Raw genomic sequence first — 22,567 nt, forward strand, 5'->3', positions numbered from 1 at the left:
TTTATAACGAGTGTGCATTGATTTTAAAAAGATTTATTAAGAGAACATAAGAACTAGTATGTCGCATGAGATCATATTGTTGCTAACTTCATTTCGAAGCCTCGTAAAGAAGTTTAATTTTATTACAGTGATTTTTGTTTCTTTATATCGATGTGTAAAATACATTATTTTTTTAATCATGAATATATGGAAATTTGAAATCTAACAAAACCAGAATTTAAGAAAAGATTTGCTTTTTTTTTCGCACTGGAAGCAAAAAGCAAAGTTGCTGACAGCCGACAAATGCTGTTGGCATCTTATAGTTATTTTCTACATTTGCTTCAGCATATGAATATGAAAAAAGGATTTCGGCATGGGAGATAGGAAACGTTCAGACGAATCGAAAAAGTTCGAAGATGATCGCTGGGAATCATTACTAAAAGCAAATGATGCAACTAAGTATTGAAACAAAAATTGCCAGAATAAGCAAATCGATATGGCAACGTGATTTTCCAGTATAAGACTGCTCGTTCTCCTGTTGAGAAGCCTATTATAGAAGACATCACCTGCCATAGAACTGTTTAACTAGATCTCCTACCACTTGTCGTGTTCTCCAGAAGTTGCTCCTTCCGATTATCATCTATATCGTACGATTTCTCATGGCTGTTCTGAAAAGAGTTTGAATAAGCATGCTAAAAATGAGTTGATTCGGGAAAGCCTCTAAAGAAAAGTCTATTTCAATTTTAAATAATTTCCATTTTTCATCTATTAAAATTTGTTTTCTATAGAATACTAACATTTGATAAATTACTTGTAACATATATAAATAAAATAAATTTAACTGATATGAAGTGAAAAAAAGGCATTTCCAAACTATTTTTGAATATATCTAAATACAAAGTCTAAAAATCTGTGATTGATTTATCGTTAATCAAAATCGTTAGTCACCTAACAAATGGCGAAGAACAATTAATATTATCCACATAATTTAAATAAGCAGGTTTTTTCATAGTGATCTTATTAAATTAAAAAATCCTAAAGAATCGCGTATAGCTAAAGAATTTCATGGTTATTTTCCTCAAAGAATTATGATTTCAATACCTGTGAGGACAAAGATAACAGCTGTTAGAAGGAGATAGAAATTACTTGCAAACCACAGAACTGCAATATTATGTCCAGTTCTATCCATTCATTGGTGGTTAACTGACCAGTTAATGGACTTTTCGTGAGGTTACTTAGTTACCGAACGCCTGACATTGTTAAGCGGTAGCAATCTCCGGTAATACGCGAACTCTGCCAAGAAGATTAATATAACGCGCATATAATTTGGAACTAGGTTATAATCTAAAGCTATGCAGGTACTGTAAATTATTCAACTGTTAATTCATTCCTACGATAAAACTTTAACACAATAAAATAAAAATATGATTTTTGAGTGTATTTGTTATTGCAAAATTTCTAAATTTGATGATTAAATTCAATGATTATCTTTGAGGCTATTAAGTTACAGTTAAACATTTGATTTTTAAAGTATGTGATTACGTTCGACAGGAATTTTTTTGTTTTTGAAAGAAGTTCGGAAATAGTTATAATTTGAATATTTGCATAAGAAAGAATGAAAAAGATCTGTGAAACCAAAATATACAGCGAAGTTAAATGGCAACAGTGTTTTAAATGTAGGGAAAGGACTTTTTTTGTGTGTAAATGAAATATAAAGCAAATATCTTCTAGTTTAGAGATTTACCAAATGATTTGCTTAAAAGTTTGCAAATAAATTAATAAATATATTTCATAATTCCTAAACAACAACAACAACAAAAAAAGCTGTATCCATTGGCTGTAAGCTGATCCAATCTTTAAATATTGCAGTTCTACTAATAAATAATACGAAATAGAATTCAATTTTTTTTTTTTTACATTCTGAAGCAATAAAAGAACTATAAAATATTTCTAAATGAATAGATTACTTATTCTCTAATTCAAAAACTGCAGAATGAGTTGAGAAATAGTTTGAACTAAAAATATACATTAGATTTTAATTTGAGATTTTTTTTCATAAGAAAATTTTACAAACATTAAAATTGGAGAAAATTCCATCTAAAGATGTAAAAAAGCATTGAAAGGTATGTAAATCCAAAAATAAAAATCAATTTAATTTCCCAAAAATTTGACTGGAAGCAAATTTCTAATGGCTTTAAAAAGATACCTGTTCAAACATTAAGAATAACAATGAAAAAATTTTCATAATTCCGCAAAAATTCAACGTTTTGACGTAATTACCTACTTTAAGTTACAATGATATAGTTAAATACTTGAAACGCTTTCAGATATTTAAAAAACAATAAAAATGTTGAATAAATTGTAGCAATGTTCAAATGGGTTCATAAACGGTTGATTAATTAGCTGAATTACTTTAAATAAATGAATATTTTCAATGTTTTGTGACAAAAATGGCATGCTATGTATGACTTTAAGCTGGGTGTTCATTTTTTTCTTGCTATTTAGTACTTTTATCTTTATTTTACTTCACGTACAAGAAGCATAAAGTATTGTAATAGCATAAAATTCATGGCAAAGATTTTGAATAATCTCTACTTTTTGTATCTTCCCAAGTCCCCCCCCCCCCCAATTTTTTTTCATTATGTCTACTTGCTTGTCTGTGACAAAGATGACTTGAAAAGGCTTTGAGCTAGACTGATAAAATTTGGGCTATGGTATCAACACCATATTTCGGTCTAAAATTGCTACACACGATCTTTTTTCTTAATGAATGATGAAAAAAGTTTAAAAATTTATAGAGAAGTAAATTTCCTGTGGTTGGAATTAGAATTTTTGCAATACTGTATTTAACAAGGTTATATCGACATTTCGAATTATTGAAAAATTCCTAAATTCAAATATTTTTGCACAAAATTACTGGCATTATTTTAAAATAAATGCTACTTTGAAATAGAAAATTATAATTGTTGCTATATGTATATTAGTAATGCACATATAAAATTCTAAAAAATGTAGAGTTAAGAGCTATTATCGTTTGCGTTAAACTGCTTTCATGATTTCATTTCACTTTTTATCTGCAGATTCAAAATCCAATGCGACAAAATGCAAGCTTATTAAATAAAAAAAATCTATATATTGATAATAATTGACAAAATTAAAGAACCAGTCTCTTAGCTTCACCAATCGGTCCAATTTCGCCCATTTTTATTTCATATGATAACTTATTATATTTAAGAATCATCAATACCACGATTTCTGCAACTAATTTATTTGATAAGGGTATGTAACCAAGGATTGTTCTATGTTTTATATAAAAGAATAATTCAAAATAATATTTTAACAACCAACTTTCGTAAGCTACACTAAGATGTTTAAAGGCTCAAACAGTTGAGAGTACACCTTACTTTTACTTAATAAATTCGACTTTCAATATAACTAACATATTTCAGAGAAGTGCAAACACGTTTTTATTTTTACACATTTCAAGTGGTTTAATTTAAAGTAAAAATAAAGAACACTCAACCAAAAACTTCTAAACTGAAAAGTTTCAGAAGCCTTTTAAACAAACATATGCACATTTTTGTTTCAAAAAGTTGAGAATACACCAATTAAATTTTTGTATCTCGCATACAAAGAAAGTGTCACTATTTAGTTGCATGTCCTTCGGCTTTTATAATGGCCTCTAAACGTTATGGTACCGATTAGACCAACTTTTCGTAGGTATCTGAAAATATTTTATCCCATTCTTCTTGCAACATTGTTTTGAATGGGTTTTGTTTCTAATTTTGAATTTTTGGACCGCTGTTTTGAGTGTGGCTCACAGATATTCAATGACATTGATGTCAGGGGATCGTGGTGGTGTGTGTAACTGCTGTTTACAATGAAAAAGACACCACATTTGGACATTACTTGCCGTGTGTTTGGAGTCTTTGTCCTGCTGGAAAATGAAATTTCCATCTGAACCCAAATCTTAACCCTTTCTTTTAGATTGTTGCAAAATATATCCAAGTAAGTCATACGGTTTATAATGCCATCTATAAAAACTAAATTTCCCGAATGAACCAACTCGGATAAAAAAATCCAGATGAAGCCATACAACCCCAAATTATGACAGAGTTACAACCATGTTTAACTATAGGATGTAAATTTTTTGGATCCAAAGCGATATTGGGTTTTCTTCATACGATGCGACGGCCGTCACTGCCAAAAATGCTGAATTTACTTTCATCACTAAATATAACTTTCTTCCAAATGTTATTGGTCTCCAACTGATGAGTTTTTGCCAACTCCAAATGGAAATTCGAATTTCCTTACATTAATATTCGTTTCTGTTCGAGGAGCCATTTTCCAATTAAAAGTTTGACTTTAAGTTTATCTAACAAATTTAATCATACAAAAATGATCGTTGAAAAGGGTTAAGATAAGTTTACTCAAAATTATGTTAAAGTAGCAGTCAAGTAGAAAATATTTAGCGGTAGTTAAAAATGTGCGAACACCTTCGGTATTCTCAATTTTTTGAGGCAAAAATCTGAATATGTTCATTTAAAATGCTTCTGAAACTTTTCAGTTTAGAAGTTTTTCGTTGATTTTTCTTTATTTTTACTTTAAATTAAACCATTTGTCATGTGTAAAAATAAAAACATGTTTGTATTTCTTGGTATTGTGTTATTTATAATGAAAGTCGGATTTATCAAGTAAAAGTAAGGTGCATTCTCAACTGTTTGAGAAACTGTATCTTCAGTAAGTAGGTTGGATTAACTGTTGATATGTTGAAGGAATAGGTCTCTCCCAGACTGGCAAGCATAATTTTAAAGCACATTGTGGAATGTCGTTTTAGTCTTTAAATATTCATTTAATTTATCAGTTAATTAAATGTTTTTATATTTGCGAACAATACCGATAAACCGACTAATTTTAAATAGAAAATAATAAAAATCTTCCAATTTAATCATTTTACTGGATACAATTATCATTCAATACGATGTCGTTTTTTTCAGTTACTCTAACGAAAAGAATAATAAATGAGTTGAAATGTAATGCAAAAATAAATAAAACAAAGTAAACGGAAATTAAAATAAATTACAACAAGAAAAAAAAAACCGATGTTAGTAAGAAAAAGACAAGCTACAACGGATGTTTTTCAGTTTAATTCAAATAAATGTCTCATAAGATAAAATGTGTAAATCGTTTTGCATGATCCGGGAATTTGCGGTAACCATAGAAACAGCAATCTTTTTTCGCTTCCAAGAGAAAGATTTTAGTATTTGAAAAACTGCAGTGGAAAGAATAGTTGTTTGTTAAAAATATGCCTTAGTTTTAAGTTTCTATTTGGAGAATTATTTGTAGGATTTCACATTTTAGTTGCTTTTTTTTTCTCTTTTCCAAAAGTATCTAAGAAACGAATGGCATTTTTACTCGAATTTCTTACTTTTCTTAGAAAGAAACGAAATTCCAGAATTCCAAAATAAAACAATGAATATGCAATTCGCGTGCTTGTTGAAGTCAAATTTTCTCCTTCGAATATTTTTCACTTAGATATCATTTTAAAGAGCTTTCAGCTATGAAATACACATTCATATGGAATGGAAGGACAAAGTATCGGGTGCTTGCATTTTGAAAACAAAATTAAGTTTGAAAGGAGATAACATTTATTAAAATAATGGGAGAGTAAAAATGTTTAAAATAATGAAGGAATTTTAGAATTGAATAATTCGAAACTTCAGCAACATCTAAAATTGTTTTTTTTTTTAAAGTCTTATCATGTGAGAGCATGATGTTGTTTTGGTTTGAGGATTTGGAAGCCATAAAATGCACGAGCAGAAAATTGATTTATAGCTTTTGAGGCACCAATTTTTCGTTTTTAGGGTTATTAGAAAATGATAAAGAAGGTTGTCACATTTGATGACTTATCGCGAACAAAAAGTACATCTTGGTGTGAATGTCCGCCATGTTCCCGATTCTCTTGTCTGGCCAAATAAAGGGCAGGGCTGTAAGAAGTTATCGTCCGAAGAAGTGCAGAGAAAAAAATGGGAATAAACGTGAAACAGTGAGGGTAGGTATCGAAAATTATATATATAGATTTTTTTTTTTTAAATTTTTACTTTTTATAGTTGGCAAAAAAAAGTTTTGAAGCTCTATTTACTTTGAGATGGAAATTAAAACATCGCTTTTTTAAAAGTTGACGATTGTGTAATACAATAGAATAGAATATTTGAAAATTTTTTTTGTTGTCCTTGAGAGTTTTGGAGCTTGCCCGATTTTGTGATTGGGGGGGGGGGAGCCATCGTTTCTCTAAATATCGTCACATGCGTAACCTGATAGTCACCGTGATTGTTTCAAATCTGTTTAAATTGGTTAATGACTTAAATTGATTTAGACAAACAATGACTTAAAAATAATAATGTTCTCACATGTTAACATGTATTTGCGATAGCAGATTTCAATTTTTCATACGTTTTATTTATTTATTTTGGTTTCTTCCAAAAGCGATGATCAGAGAAATATCTAAAAAGTTGTATTTCATAAAAAAAATAATTATACGAAATTCTAATTGCAAATTATTGTCATAACTTTCTTAGCAAAATTATTTCTATTCTTAATAAATTAAAAAAAATCAGTATATTACATAAAATAATCTGACAGTTAACATTAAAAAAAATCTTGTAAAAAATTGACATCGAATTTAGTTGGGGTACAAAACTTTCCATGAATTTTAATCAATTTTTTGGAAAGTTTTTCATATCATTTTTAACGATATATTTTATTTTTGCAATGCATTTCAAACCCTTCTTATTATTTCATCAAATATTTCAGTGCGTAATTTTCTTCAATTTTTGGAAGTTAAGGAAAGAAGATTTTGCAAATTATCTATGCAATTTTACATGAGAAAACAGAAAGAGAAATTAGATTATCGCAAAAGTTAATTGCAATTTGAAATAGATTATTCAGATGTTAAAATTTCCATGGCGTTGTAATATCAGTGGACTCGACTTTGTTAAGATTATACAACAGCTTTAAAATTATTAAAATAACACGGCTTTATAATGTTTTCTTTGACGCAATTTTATAAAGTACTATGTTGAGGAAAATATGCTATCAGTATATATTATGAAAAATGTAATCGCCAAAGGAAACTAGTATTTCTAATAAATCTTAAGATTTATAAAGACAATTTTTTATATGAAAGGAAAAATGAAAAATGAAAAAAAAGGGAAGAATATGTGATTTACAGTTACACAGATTAAAGTTTCATATATTGTTTTCTTGAATTTTTGTTTAGTCTAGTCAGGTCTCCAATCTGGGAATCTCCAGTTCCGAAGACGAAACCTTGTCATTGGGACACCGCAACCCTGTTTTTTTCAGTTAGTAAACAAATAAAATATTATGAAAAAAATGAATAAAAATATTTCATGGATTTCATTTCGAATGAGATAACAAAATATCATATTGCAAAACGCCGTTGTTAAGGATCTTGTGTAAATTGTATTAAAAATTTAAATTTGATTCCCTTATCAATTTTCTAGAATTATAAATGAACAATTCATTCTTTACATATATTCTTTCTGAATATTTAATATAGTCGATAGGTAGGGGTTTCAATTCATTTGGATACGAAACAAATCTTGTATGAAAAGAACGTTGAATTTCTGTTACAGATTAACCCACAAAGACATCATTCCTTTATTAGAACTGGAGTTCTCGAGTTCGAAAAACAAAAACAAAACAAAACAAAAGAAAATACATTTATTCTAAGTATAATATTAGTTGCACGGAAATACAATTTACAAAATGTAAAAGAATGGCTTTTACATAAATATTACATTCAGCATGCATTCAACATTCAATACATTCATATTACATTCAACATGCATTCAACATTCAATACATTCATATTACATTCAACAAAGTATAAAGTTTTGAATATTTAAAAAGAATTTTTAATCTTTAAAACCGAAATAATGCAGAACTTCTATTATTTACTGATGTCGAAACAATTTTATAACTAAATTCGAAAAACATTTAATTTTCGACTATCCAAGCAACAGGTTACTTAAAATCGAGCGCGCACATAGGGCTCCAGAGGCTCGGTCATATATTTTCTTAGTCATGAAAATGGTGGAAATTTCCAAAGTGCCTGTATTGACTTTGAGTATAACTGTATAGTGGGAGTTTTTCTTTTGAAAAATTTAATTTTTGTAATACATTTTTAAAGTTTTCAGGCCTTGGGGAAATGATACGTGTTGTTAAAGATAAATTTTCTGAGATTATAAATTTGGGAAGATTCCTGAAGTGCCTGCAGTGAGTTTCCAATTCACCTTGTTTGTACCGATTGTGTGGTTGGAATTTTTCATCTGAAAAATTTAATTTTTGTAATAAATTTTTTAAAGTTTTCAGACCTTGGGGACATGAAACGTGTTGTTAAAGATAAATTTTCTGAGATTATAAATTTGGGAAGATTCCTGAAGTGCCTGCGGTGAGTTTCCAATTCACCTTGTTTGTACCGATTGTGTAGTTGGAATTTTTCATCTGAAAAATTTAATTTTTGTAATACATTTTTAAAGTTTTCAGACCTTGGGGACATGAAACGTGTTGTTAAAGATAAATTTTTTGAGATTATAAATTTGGGAAGATTCTCGAAGTGCCTGCAGTGAGTTTCCAATTCACCTTGTTTGTACCGATTGTGTAGTTGGAATTTTTCATCTGAAAAATTTAATTTTTGTAATACATTTTTAAAGTTTTCAGACCTTGGGGACATGAAACGTGTTGTTAAAGATAAATTTTCTGAGATTATAAATTTGGGAAGATTCCCGAAGTGCCTGCAGTGAGTTTCCAATCTACCTTATTTGTATCGATTGTGTAGTTGGAATTTTTCATCTGAAAAATTTAATTTTTGTAATATGTTATATTTTTAAAGTTCTCAGACCTCGGGGACATGAAATGAACAAATCGGTGCAGTATACGCAACAAAAGAATCATTCAAATCTTTTGTTCTTAGCATTCAGTCTTTTGTTCTCCTTTCATTTATTTCTATAACTTAGAATCCATTTATCAAGAAGATAAATAACTCTTACTATCTCAAGAGGAATTATTTTCTTATTAAATATTTTTAGCAGTTACATAACTCTACTACCTTTTCTTTTCATACGATAGATGGCGTTACCTTATTAACATCAAGGTATATTTCCCATGATCTTTCTCGGGGTCATTATTAAATTGTATTCTAAGTGAGTGCCAAGTATTTTTCTTGTCCGTGTTGTCTTGTGAAATGTGGAACTTAGAAAATAATTAAATAACTGTTCATGAAACTCGTCTATTATTTTCATTTATCTCATAATGAAGTAATAAAGAGTCTCGTACCTCTACATATTTAGAATACACTGTCTCCATTTCTTTTTTACAGTTTACAGTTACAATAAGAAAAAAAAAACATGAGGGATGTAGAATATATTTTAAGGTTTTTATTCAACATGCAAACATAACGCAAAATTTATTTAAAATTGTAAATTTCATTGATAGATGTGTGGCGGATTGTGATGCGCAAAGAAAGAACCTGGGACCTAGTGGTTCGCAGCCCAATAACATGACCACGATACAAAAGCAATTGCTCAGGTAACGTGGCTGTTAACTGGCTTATAAGCTTTCACTACAGATGGTTATTAGGCCCATATATTGAGAGGTGAAGTTGTTTAGTTAGATTTACGTCACTTTTGGAGCTTTCGCGATGTTACTAAGAAGAATATTGATTTTAAGCCAAGAGTGAATAACAATGTCACCTGAACTAATACTTCATTCTCCGAAATTCGATTAGTCATCACCTGGTAGACATTCAATTCTCGGCGACAGGCTCAACTTGTATAATCTGATAAAAAGATATTCTACCCCTGTTCATTATTTCAAAACTAATTATCACACAATAAAATTGTAAGCATCGTAATAATACATTCTACAAAAATCCATGAATTATTTTTCTTACAAGTGGTCGTTTTCATATGTAATTCTGCGTAAACTTTATTTTTTTCAAACGCCAACCTGTTTTTTTTGGAATATTTATTCAAATTTTCCAGATTAAAATAGCTCGAACACGTATATTTTATAATTTTATGTAATCTATAAATGGCTTATAACGATGGAAAAATGGAATTCCTAAATGTTAAATAAGAGTTCTCATTTTTTGAATATATTTCTATAATTAATATTTGACAATAATTCTTATTTTAAATTAAAATACTTATATATAAACCGAGGAAAGTTATGTATTTTAAAAAATATGAATTCATTTTATATAACCTTTATTAATTTTTTATATTTATAAAATAAAAACATTTAAATAGTGGCATACAAATTTTCAGTGCTTACTTAAAATTTAAAATATTGATGCTGCAAATCATACCATTTCCGGCAAGTAATTTTTAAGATAGGTATAACCAACTCTCTCATTACAGAATGATTTTCTTTTTTTGCGGGGCATATCAAATTAAAAATAATTCCTCGCAGATAGTTAAAAAAAATCCTGTTTTTCAATGTTGCTTTGGATTATGATATTATTTTAAATAAATATAAAGACGAGCGAAAAAGGTCAGCATACCTAACAGAACACTAAAATGACAATCTGCAGTCGATTATAGTTATAAAAATGTTTTGTGAGATCTGAAAATAATAAAGGAAGAAGAGAAGCAAAATTTTTTTACGAAGTATAAATTTGTATTTTGTAAAACGTAGGAATGAATAAAATACAATTGAATTAAATGTAATAGTTACTACTTGTGTATGATTATTTCTACTACTACTACTACTACTACTTGTGGTCTAATGTGCTACTACTTGTTGTGCCGTTTCTTGAGTCGCTGTGAAAATGTGTTTTTAGGAAATGAAACAGTGGAATGAACAAAATCTTTAAGAATGAACAGAACCTTATAAAAGTTTTGATAAATGAATAACTATCATTCAACATTTTTTCTGGTGAAAAAAAAATTAAATATCACAGGACTTCTTAAAAATAATTACAAATTTCGTTTCGTGTTAAATTGAACAATCAAATCAACAGAATTTTGTGTTATTTCTATTTCAATTACAAAACAATGTTTCAGGAAGTAAGCATCTATCTTCTTATATTTATCAGTCTTCTCCAAATTTTTTTAGTTATTTTTTTTATTTAATATAATTTACTAAAAATTAAAAATTTTAGATTTTAAATGAGATGTTGAGAATAATATTTAATTATTATTTATTTTGTATTCAAATATGTATAAAAAAAGAATGCGGTTTTCCTATTAAGTACGAATGGTTCTTTTGTGAAATAATTCCTGGGAAGATAGGCATTATTTTTCAGAATAAGTGATACCTCCAAATTTTAAAAATTCATTCCAAAGCTCATAACGCTCCAAATTTTCCATCTTATTTTGTGTCGAAAGAAATTTTGTACATTTTTTTTATCAAATGAAAGTAGAGTGCATTCTACAAAATACATTTCGATCTGTGGAAAAAAAAACTGATAACTTTAGCAAGGTGTATAATATTTCCTAGATAAACTATTTTTAAAATTCCTGAGCACTCGTCATGTCTGTTTTTGATACATTACTGCAGGGATACCTTGGAAACATGCCTCAAAGGGAAATATTTTTCGAGTAATGGATTTTTTTTCAGATTCTTAAGAAAGATGAGTGACAAATTTTAGTTGACTGAAAACTTAAAGCTAAAGCAAAGAAAAGTTTGTGTTTTGAGATGAAGTATTTCACAAAATTCCTGCCACTGATTCTTAAATTCTCATCGTTTTACGTGCAAATTTGTAAAATGAAGATTCTAAGACAAATAAAGTGTGAAAAGGATAAATTATTCAAATTTTACTAAGCCAAATATTATATTTATACAAAAATGAAGTATCAGTATTATTTATCGTAAAAAAATTACCAGCCAATGACATTTTGCTAATTATGGTTTAAAATTCCAAATTCACACGGAATAAATAATTAAAACTAAGATCAAAGTTAGACCCAAAATTCTAAAATTCTGAAAAGCAATATAAAAGATTATGAAAATAAATATCAGAATATAAATGTTAAAAAATATACTCAACTTTAATATTAATTTAACACATATATTTTAACATCAAAATTCGTAATGTTTACAGCAGTATATTAACCCTTTAAAGGGCTATTTTTTTCTAGTCATAGTATGTTAAAATATTTTTAGGCTTGAAATTAGAATAAGAAAAGGGATTCATTTAGCTTATTAAATAAATTTAATTTGATTGATTAATTAATTAATTTGGTTAATTAATAATTAAGTATCAAATCAAGACACATCGTTTTGTGTAAAATAAAGAACTAAAGCGTCTAAGATTCTGTCTCTAAAAAAATTTGTCAGAATTTATGCCAACCTGCATAAATTCATACAAAGATTGATAAATTTGGTGGGAAGCATACTTCCCACTGCCCTAGAAAGGGTTAAAACAATTTTAAAGTTATACGAGTTAGAAGTCAGACTTCTGCCCTCGGATGCTTAGGGATTCTATACCCTCAGAATTTACTGCAACCCCCTTTCCGTGGTAACGCGGGCACGACATCATCATGTGAGCTTTAAAAACAAAACGCAACGCCATCTAGTTTGATTTCTTTTTAACTCCTTTTCCAATAATTTAAAAATGCCAATTTTTATCATGTTAGCGAAGTCTCTGGTTTGATATCAAAAGATACCAAGTTCGAAATCTGATTTTAGAAAAGTCATGTTTATCTATAATGTTTTCAGTTTTGTGCTATAAGGGAAATATGAAGAAATTTTCGCAGCATGTAAACTGTGTACCAATTTATATGTCATTTTATTTATCTAGAAACCGTTTAGAATTTCGAAGACTATCATCAAAAACTTATGTGGAGTTCAAAATGTGTTCCTAATGTAACGAATCTTTAATCTAAAAGGGTACTAAGTGCGTACCGAACTCATATTTTTGATTTAAATAGTGATTTTTTTATTTAATTATGTATACAAAAACTAATGCATATTTGACACAGTGGTTGGTCTCCCCAAAACTTTCTAGTTTACTCACCAACAAATATACTTGTGCATTGTTAACGACATGTTATTTGTGAACAATAGCTACGAAAGAGTATATTAAAATACAATATTTGGCGATTATTCTCCAGTATGTGGTTAATAAATAAGTACAAAACCGAACGTGCATTTTGAAGGCTTATTAATGAGTGATTGAAACCGAAATTTGAAGCAAAGCTACACTTATATTTAAAAAATCCCATATTACATTCATAGATAGATTTACTTGGCACTTTCTTTCTAGAATTAACTCATTTACATGCATGAGAAAGCACAGACTGACAGACAGTCAACTTCTAGATAGGTGTTTTTTTTATTTTTTCAAATTTTATGCGAATCTATATTTCAGACGTTATGTCTGTGCACTAAATTTTCTCCATTAGGTTCTCTTCATTTTGTAGATATTGCATTAACTTCTATTCGATTTTCTATGAATGGGTATCGCCCTAACTTTGATAGAAGTTTTTAAATTTGGTTTTAAGATCATATTCCACATTTCATGTTTCTAGCTCAAAGCGTTTTTGGGTTGTTGTGTTCAAAGACAGACTGACAAAGCTTCACAAATGTGTTTTTTTGAACTCGCGAGGGTTTGAAATGTCAGAATTCATCAAAATCTCAAAATTTCATAAATCAGTATCAAAGGTGATACAATATTAACACTGAACGAACAGTGTGTCCTCATTTACTATTCAAATTCATTAATAAAATATATCAGGAAGTGGAATAAAAGCAGAACCATATATAAAGCTTTCGAATCAAAATAATGAGAAATATTTGTCAAACCTAACGTTTTTATTTTCTTGTGAATCATAACTAGAATTTCCTAGATGTCTCCTCTTTTTATATTGTATGAAAACAAACATTCTTCTTTTCTTTGTGTGATGGGCGGACTGCCAGCTAGACGTAAGCTTGATCAGCTTTTCTGCCTTGCAATCATTGGTCCGTGAATGGCAGCCATTTTCCATCAAATGCAACCGCGGAACAACATAACCTAATCTGTGGATGGGTCGAAGAAAGAGGAGAAATGGTTTGTTAAATGGAATAGCTGAGTTGTCATCACCTGGATAGGAAAATAATGAACGATTAGAATCATTTCATGCTCTATCATTTGCTACTCAGATCTTCGTATCTAAAGAACATTCTTTTGTCATAAATAGTTTGTAGGAAGATGATTGGAATGTGAAAATTTTGAATTAATTTTATTGGGTGTTTACAAATAGGCTTGAGATTCATTCTAAATGTCCAATGACTATGTATGGGAAGTTCATTTTCCTTTAATACGAAAGAAAAGAATAATCTTATACAATGTGAAATAACTAGTGGATGTTTTATAGATAGAGAAGAGACTGCTGTGATTGTTGCTTATTTCAGTAATATCAAATTTAAGACTATTCGAAAAGAATTTTATAGTTATAACTTATTCAGAAAAAGAAAAAAAAATGATGAAGAGTAAGGGTTTTTAGTTTTTCTAGTTATTTTTCTATAATGAATACTTTTAGAACACGTCGAATTGAATGCGAGAATGGAAGATTATATATATATATATATATATATATATATATATACACAGTGGCTCAAAAAATTGAGAGTACACCTTAGTTTTACTTGATAAATCCAACTTTCAATATGAATAACACATTACCGGGAAATGTAAACAAGCTTTTATTTTTACACATAACAAATGGTTTAATTTAGAACAAAAATAAAGAAAAATCAACGAAATTCTTCTAAATTGAAAAGTTTCAGAAGCATTTTAAATAAACATACACAGAATTTTGCCTCAAAAAATTGAGAATACACCAATAAAATTCTTGTAATATCTCGCATAGAAAGAATGTGTCAGTATTTAGTTGCATGTCTTTTAGCTTTTATACTGGCCTTTAAACGTTATGGTACCGATTCGACCACTTTTTGGGGGTATCTGAAGATATTTTACCCCATTCTTCTTGCACCACTTGTTTTAAATGGGTTTTATTTCTAATTTTGTGTTTTTGAACGACTGTTTCGAGTGTGGCCTACAGATATTCAATGGTATTGATGTCGGAGTACTGTGGTGGTGTGTGTAACTGCTGTTTACAATGAAAAAGACACCATATTTTGACGTTACGTGCATTCTGTTTGGGGTCGTTGTCCTACTGGGAAAGAAAATTTCCATCTAAACCCAAATTTATAGCACTTTCTTTTAGATTGCTGCGAAATGTATCCAAGTAAACCGTATCATTTATAATGCCATCTATAAAAATTAAATTTCCTACCCGGATGAAGCCATGTAACCTCAAATCATCACGGAGTCACCATCATGTTTAACTGTAGGACGTACATTATTTGGATACAAAACAGTATTAGGCTTTCTCCATACAGTAAGATGGTTGTCACTGCCAAAAATGTTGAGGTTTCTTTCATTACTAAATATAAATTTCTTCCAAAGGTTATTGGTCTTCAATTGATGAGTTTTTGCAAACTTCAAATGCTTTTTCTGAATTTGCAAGCTGATGAACGGTTTCTCTCTAACAATGCGACTTTTATATCCAACTTGTCTAATGGTATTTCGCACAGTTTCATCACCTTCACTTCTGCCTATGATTTGAAAAGTTTCTGCAACAAGTTGGATGAACCATATGGTCGCAGCAATCTAAAGAAAAGTGTTAAAAATTTGGATTTAAATGGGAATTCCATTTTCCAGTAGGACAATGACTCCAAACAAATGCACGTAACGTCAAAATATGATGTCTTTTTCATTGTAAACAGCAGTTACACACACCACTATAGTACCCCGACATCAATGCCATTGAATATTCTCTGGCCATACACGAAAAAGTGGTTCAAAAACCCGAAATTAGAAACAAAACCCATTTAAAACAAGTGGTGCAAGAAGAATGTGTAAAATATCTTCAGATACCACGAAAAATGGGTCGAATCGGTACCATGACGTTTAGAAGCCATTATAAGAGCCTAAAGACATGCAACTTAATAGTGACACTTTGTTTCTATGTGTGATATTGCAAATATTTCATTGGTGTATTCTCAATTTTTTGAGGCAAAATTCTACGTATGTTTATTTAAAAGGCTTCTGAAACTTTTCAATTTGGAAGAATTTCGTTGATTTTTCTTTATTTTAACTCTAAATTAAACCATTTGTTATGTGTAAAAATAAAAACATATTTGCACTTCCCAGTAATGTGTTATTTACATTGAAAGTCGGATTTATCAAGTAAAAGTAAGGTGTACTCTCAATTTTTTGAGCCACTGTATATATATATATATATATATATATATATATATATAATCTGAAGTAAGAAAAAGTTTGAAAACGAAACTAAAATGAAAACGAAACAAAACAGTTTTTTTAATTCTAATTTCAATTTAATTAATTTCCAAGATTTTATCTTAATTTAGCCCATCGTAACTTCATTCTAAAATATTCTCTTATTTCGTGATCCAATTCCACTTTCGGTTTAAAAATGCCGCCTTTGTAAAAATAATGCGCCATCAGTACTACTCATTAAATGAAAGTGATACTTTTACCCTTCAAAAGGTGTCAAAGGTCACACGTGTATTGAATTGGCGCATGGCCAGAAATCCAATGTTATATAAGGCTAGCGATCATCTGTTTGGCCCTTTTTTCCCTTTTCTTACTTCTGTGTGTGCCGCGCTGCGTTTTCTTGTATATAATCATGCCTGCCACACGGAATAGAATAAAACGAAATTAAAAATACCAAGTCTCTTCACTGTTTCGAACCTACATTCTACTTCAATCAAAATATTTTATATATATAATTATTTTCTTATTATTTATTACATCTCTTAATTTGGATTGCAGAATATCCATGATCTTTATGCTATACATGGAGATCATGGATATTTTCTGTATAAAATGGGCCTATTTTAGCGATATCATAATTAAAATTATTGAATAAGGATTATATAGTTATACTTACTAAGAAGAAAAAAAAAATAAGAAATGGTAATGGTTTTTATTTTTCTAATTATATTGTTGTAATGAATATAGTAGAACTTGTCGAATTAAATGCGATAATTGAAGATTGTAAGAAGAGTCGGGATATATATACAGTTATTTTCTTATTATTTATTACACCACTTAATTGGAATTGCAGAATATCCATGATCTTTATGTCGTATTTTTTCCCCTTTATTTACTCCGTATTAGAATTTGGAATACTGAGAAATAATTTTTCATCAATAATAACATAAAATTGAAAATAGAATTTTAGAATCTGTTTTCAATGATATAGAGCAATTCTATAGATAAAAACAACTCCACAGATTAGAATGATATTATTTTAATTATAAAAAAAAGGATAGCTTTTGTTTAAAATTTTAGCTCAACCATCTGAATTTTTTTCAAATATTTCTAATGCTTTTAATGAATCTCTAAATAGCAATTTCTTTTCATTCTTAACCATTAAACACTTTTTAACTATGTAACTCCAACAATCGCAATTAATAAAATAGTGAAGGTCAAAACAGTGATTCATTCAGTTTATTTCATTCGATCAACAGCACCTTTCGTCTATTCCTCCAATTACTGCTTGTTGATTGTTTTATTGATTGGTAATGCAGCATAGGAATAGATAGAATGGAGAGAAAAAATCATAACAATCAATTTCCGAGATACGACGAAGTGCAGAATAAATAACTGAAATGCTCTCTTTGTTTTCTTGTGAAAAAAGCATGATTGATTGAATTCTTCTTTACTTGTCTTCATCTTACACATTTCGTTTAAATGGATTATACTGCAGAAAAGTAACGGGAAAATATGAGATGTCAAACACTAAGTTCTTAATGCTTGATCAAGCTGTTCTGAGCACTTTGTGCTATGAATAAAATATGGGTGGCTACTTCCATTTGAAAAATGTGTCATGTGAAGCAAGGAAAACTTGTCAACACGCATATAGCTGAAAAGTATTTTTAAAACTACTACTTACCTCTTTTAAGAATTTTTTTTTGGAAAGAGTGCTTTAAAACTCTGGAACAATTGTGACTTTATCATTACAACAAGGAACAGAAAAAGAACATTTTTTTAAAAAACAATTTAGGGATTCTATTAAAAAACTCTTTGCGTTAACAACAAAAATTCTCTTAAAACGTAAAACTACAAAATGGCTACTCCGACCCACGGGAAGGCACATGGAAAAACTTGAATGACCGGAACGCCCCACAGCAAGGCCATCATCGGTCACGGTAGAACCCTTTCCTAAGGAATTACATCCCATCATCGCTAGGAGAGAGGAGCCTGACCCCCAACTTTTTCTGCACCCTCGAGGGTGGTGAGAACCAACCACCATACCGGAAGCTATTCATTCTTAATTATGAGCCCCTCCCCCCCTCTGTGTGACCCTTAAAAGGTAAAAAAGAAAATTATTGAATTTGATTTTATTGTCGTTGCCTCTGGTTCACTTTGAATAATTTCTGCATATTGTATTTAGAAACACAATTCACTTTTAGAGTTCCTACACAAATTTAGAGAGACTGTGACATGGTAAAGGGAATGAGTTAGAATTAAGACATTTTCTAGATGTGGTAAATTCTATTCATACGCGTGTATTAAATAAATTATTTTTCGAGTAATTTAATTTCAAACATGAAAGTACTTCTGTTTCCAAATCGATGATGTCTTCATCTTTTCCAAATCCCAGTAAAACTGCTAATTCAGTGAAAATGTAGAAAAGTCCGGGTGGATCATAGCACAACCCACTTCTTGGCGTCTTTTTGAATTCTTGCCAAACGAGTGGCGATAACGTCGCCAATGTGGCAACCTAGACGGATTTATTTATTTATTTTATTTTTATTATTATTTATTTATTATTTTAATATATTATTTTATTTATTATTATTTCTGGCCTTCAAGTATCGTTTTTTAATTGAAAAATAATAATAATAACAAATATTCAATTAGTAGTCAACTTGGCGAGATTTCAAATAAGTCGCTAAGAGGTGGGACCATCTAGGATTTTACCAAAAGGCCTATCTTGAACATATAAAGAATGCTTTTCACGCTTCTTTTTGTTCTATCTATAGGTTCCTGGAAACACGTGCCGATTTTGAGTACAATATCTTATCGATGATCATATGATCATGTCTTTGATCCATCTAAAATATCATCTGAAGTTTCTTTTTCATTATCTCGTCAAAAAGCGAAGATTCATTTTTTTCATCATCTCTTCAAAATTTTAAACGAGATTGTAGCTGAGAATATAATTATTTTGATTTGTCAGCTGATTTGTATTTAGTTGTAGTTGTTTGCTCCAAAAATGTAAAAGAAATTATTACTTTTGTTTTATTATAATTGATACTTTTGCTCAACAAAAGGGGGTTGGGATCTCAATTTAACTCTGGGAAAAGTAATTCTATTTATAATTATTCGTTAAATACAAGGACTTGTTTATTGCTTCGGAAAATAAGTATGCATAATTGTTTTAAGTTGAATTTCCTCGAAAACGAATTTTTCTTAATCTTTTCCCCCCATGATTAGACTTTAATTCAATAGCCAATTCGAAACGCTCTTACCTGTCAGAAAGGAACTGGAGGCAACTATTGGATTTTTCACAAATTATTTACACACAGCAGGAAACAGAAACACACAAGCATTTATACAAAAACAAAGCAATACATTTCGACTTCACCACGTACATAGCAAGACTGGTTAATACAAACAAAAGTCAGAGGAGGGCACTGCGTCCTCGGTCGGGAAACCTTGAACCTCGAGGAGTGTAAAGTTTCAACACACTCCCCCCCCCGAATGACCAAGGGGTTCATTCAAATTAAATATTTAAAAGCCTTCCACATTGCAACATTTCTTATTTTCCCACATATCTAATTTTAACATAAAGTAAAATGTCTATAAATTCATATCATTTAAATCAATATTTATGTTGCAATGTTATGAAAATTTTAACTAAATATTCAAACGTTTAAATATTTTTAACATTTTACATTTAACACATCAAGCAAAATTCAATATTTATATAAGACAGAATATTAGACGTAAATTCAATATTTCATAGCAATAGCTTACATACTCACCAACTTTTCATAATAATAAAGTTAAATGCGAGTTTAGGATAAATATCTTCACATTTGCATTTTAATTCCGAATCTCAATATAGGTTCCTAAAAAACATAATGAAATTAATAATACTATTCAAATGAATCATTAACCCATTTCGAGGTTGTATAACAATTGAACAGGCCTTTTAATAACAGATGTATTCTTTTTAACTTGACAAGATCTTACTTTACCATCTCTTCCAAGAAATACAGCTACTACTTTTCCTAATTTCCATAAATGCCTAATAAATTTATCATCATTAATTTATATTATATCATCAACTTCAAATTCTCTACCTTTGCCTATTGGTTTCACATAATGAGCAGATCTTAACATTAAAGGATATTCTTTAAGCCGTTTTTTTCCAAAAATGATTAGTTTACCTTTTACGATAATTAAACCTTTTAATTAACGTTTTCCTATCACTTAAATTAGTGTCAATAGTAAGCCTGACAGGAGGTAAACTATTAACTCTTCTTCCCATTAACAAATGAGCTGGAATAAGAGGCACAGGTTCCTGAAAATCAGAAAACACATAAGTCAAAGGACGGGAAACAAGCACACTTTCAATTTCACTAATTAAAGTCTCTTTATTCTCGAGATAAAGTGGTTTTTCCTAAAGTTTTTCGAAGGGCAGGTTTCACAGATACTTCACTCTCTTCATATTTCTGTCTCAAATGATCCAGATTGCCTTCATCAACTTCAGAACAAGATGTATCATCACTATGCTTATCTTTTTTGTCACCTTTAACTTTTTTTCACACTAGAATCCAATTCAGTCTTTTTACTGGAAATATCTTCTTTAACAGGTTCCAACTTTTTGTCAGGTGTAGAAGACGAGGTAACAGCAGCATTAGATCGCCTCAGGGGTGTGAGAGTTTTCTTTCGGGGTTTGATATTTTCAAACTGTTTAGGAATTATAGTTGGTGGGCGATGATATTATTCACGTCTTATAGATTCTACAAGATATGGAGTCTCTCCCCAATCCAGAGTAGCAAACTTTTATTTACTTTCTTCTCTGGAATTAATTCCTTTTCTTTCACATTCTGCTTGAAAACTGGGCCGCGGTGGCCTGGTGGTAAGGTCACGGCTTCGGAACCGGAGGGTTTCAGGTTCGTGACCCGATTCCACCGAAGAACCGTCGTGTAAGGGGGTCAGTTGCACGTTAAATCCGTCATGACCAAACGTCCTCCCGCTGGTGTGGTGTGGTGTGGTGTGGTGTGGAGAGAGGGGTGCCAGTTCAGGTGTCGTCCTCGTCATCTGACCGCGGTTCAAAAGTACGAGGTCCGTCCTAAAATAGCCCTGTTGACGTTAATATAACCAAACCAAACCAATCTGCTTGAAAACTAATTTCAGTTCTGTCTATAGTGTGCCTGTCATCTTTAGTGGGTTCTCTACTTGCTCTTGAATCTCGACTATCTGGCCATGGAAGTCTATCCTTTTCTCACCTTTCTTCATCTTGTCTTTCCTATAGATCATTCCTATCCTTTTCAGATTTTTCAATTGTTAAAAATGTTGCTTGTATATCACTACAAAATGCGAACTCAAATTCGCGAAATCTCAATAGCACATCAAGGATTCTAGGATTCAAAGGTGGACCAGGTGTAAGACAATCATTTAAAGATTTATAACCTTTACCTTTCGAAGAAGCGTCAAAAATCATTCTAACCTTCATCGTTTCTTTGTCGATTTTTACAACTGCGGAATGAGGCATACAGTATGCATTTTCTTCATTTTTCGAACAGCATTCCTCAACAATATCCAGATTTAATTGATCTGCAATAATATTCTTAGATTCATTCAAAAGCCAATTATTTTCTTTCATGCTCATACATAAATTTTCAAATCTGCACTTAGCTATATCAAAGTTATTATGCAATTCATCAGGATTTTTTATCCCAACAGAGCTTAGTTTTATATCTCCCATTTTTGCATTTTAAGTTGTTTTCAAAGCGCACAATTAAATTCTTGTCGCTATCAGCGATATTTTCACTATCTCTTATTCCCATCGAATCCAATTCCCAAAACATTTTTAAATTTTCATTTAAGGCTGAGCAGCATTCTATTTTTAAAACAGAAACGTTCTTGTCGCATTTTAAATCTACTGGTGAGATTCGTCCTTCACAACTTTACTGAAAATTGTATCAATTACAAATAATGTTTTAATTAAATTTCCCCTTTTGCCTGAATGAATTTCCCAAAAATATGGCACTCCAATATAAAGACAAAATTCGTTTCCGAAAGACTCGCAAGCATTTGAAAGCTGCATATTTTTCTTACGAAGCACCTTTTCTCGTTTATTAGACGATACTTTAAAAGGAGAACTAGAAATAACATCGCAAAGTAGGGCTTCCATTTCAATACTTTTTTCAGAGTCACGAGAATTGCAAAGAGTAAACTTTACAACTTCATATGTTTTTGCTATCGGGTCCCTCGAACCAAATGTATAAACTAACAGTTTTTCTCTTCTCA

General features: G+C 30.1%; 1 protein-coding gene across 1 annotated transcript; it reads right to left on the bottom strand.

Moving 5' to 3' along the window:
- Positions 1-21,563: 21,563 nt before the first annotated feature.
- Positions 21,564-22,022, bottom strand: LOC129962812 (uncharacterized). Its single transcript, XM_056076810.1, has one exon. It carries the CDS (start codon positions 22,020-22,022, stop codon positions 21,564-21,566), a length of 459 nt encoding a protein of 152 aa, XP_055932785.1.
- Positions 22,023-22,567: the final 545 nt, after the last annotated feature.

This window comes from Argiope bruennichi, chromosome 3, assembly GCF_947563725.1.
Source record: "Argiope bruennichi chromosome 3, qqArgBrue1.1, whole genome shotgun sequence".
In the NCBI taxonomy this organism is placed as follows: Eukaryota; Metazoa; Arthropoda; class Arachnida; order Araneae; family Araneidae; genus Argiope; species Argiope bruennichi.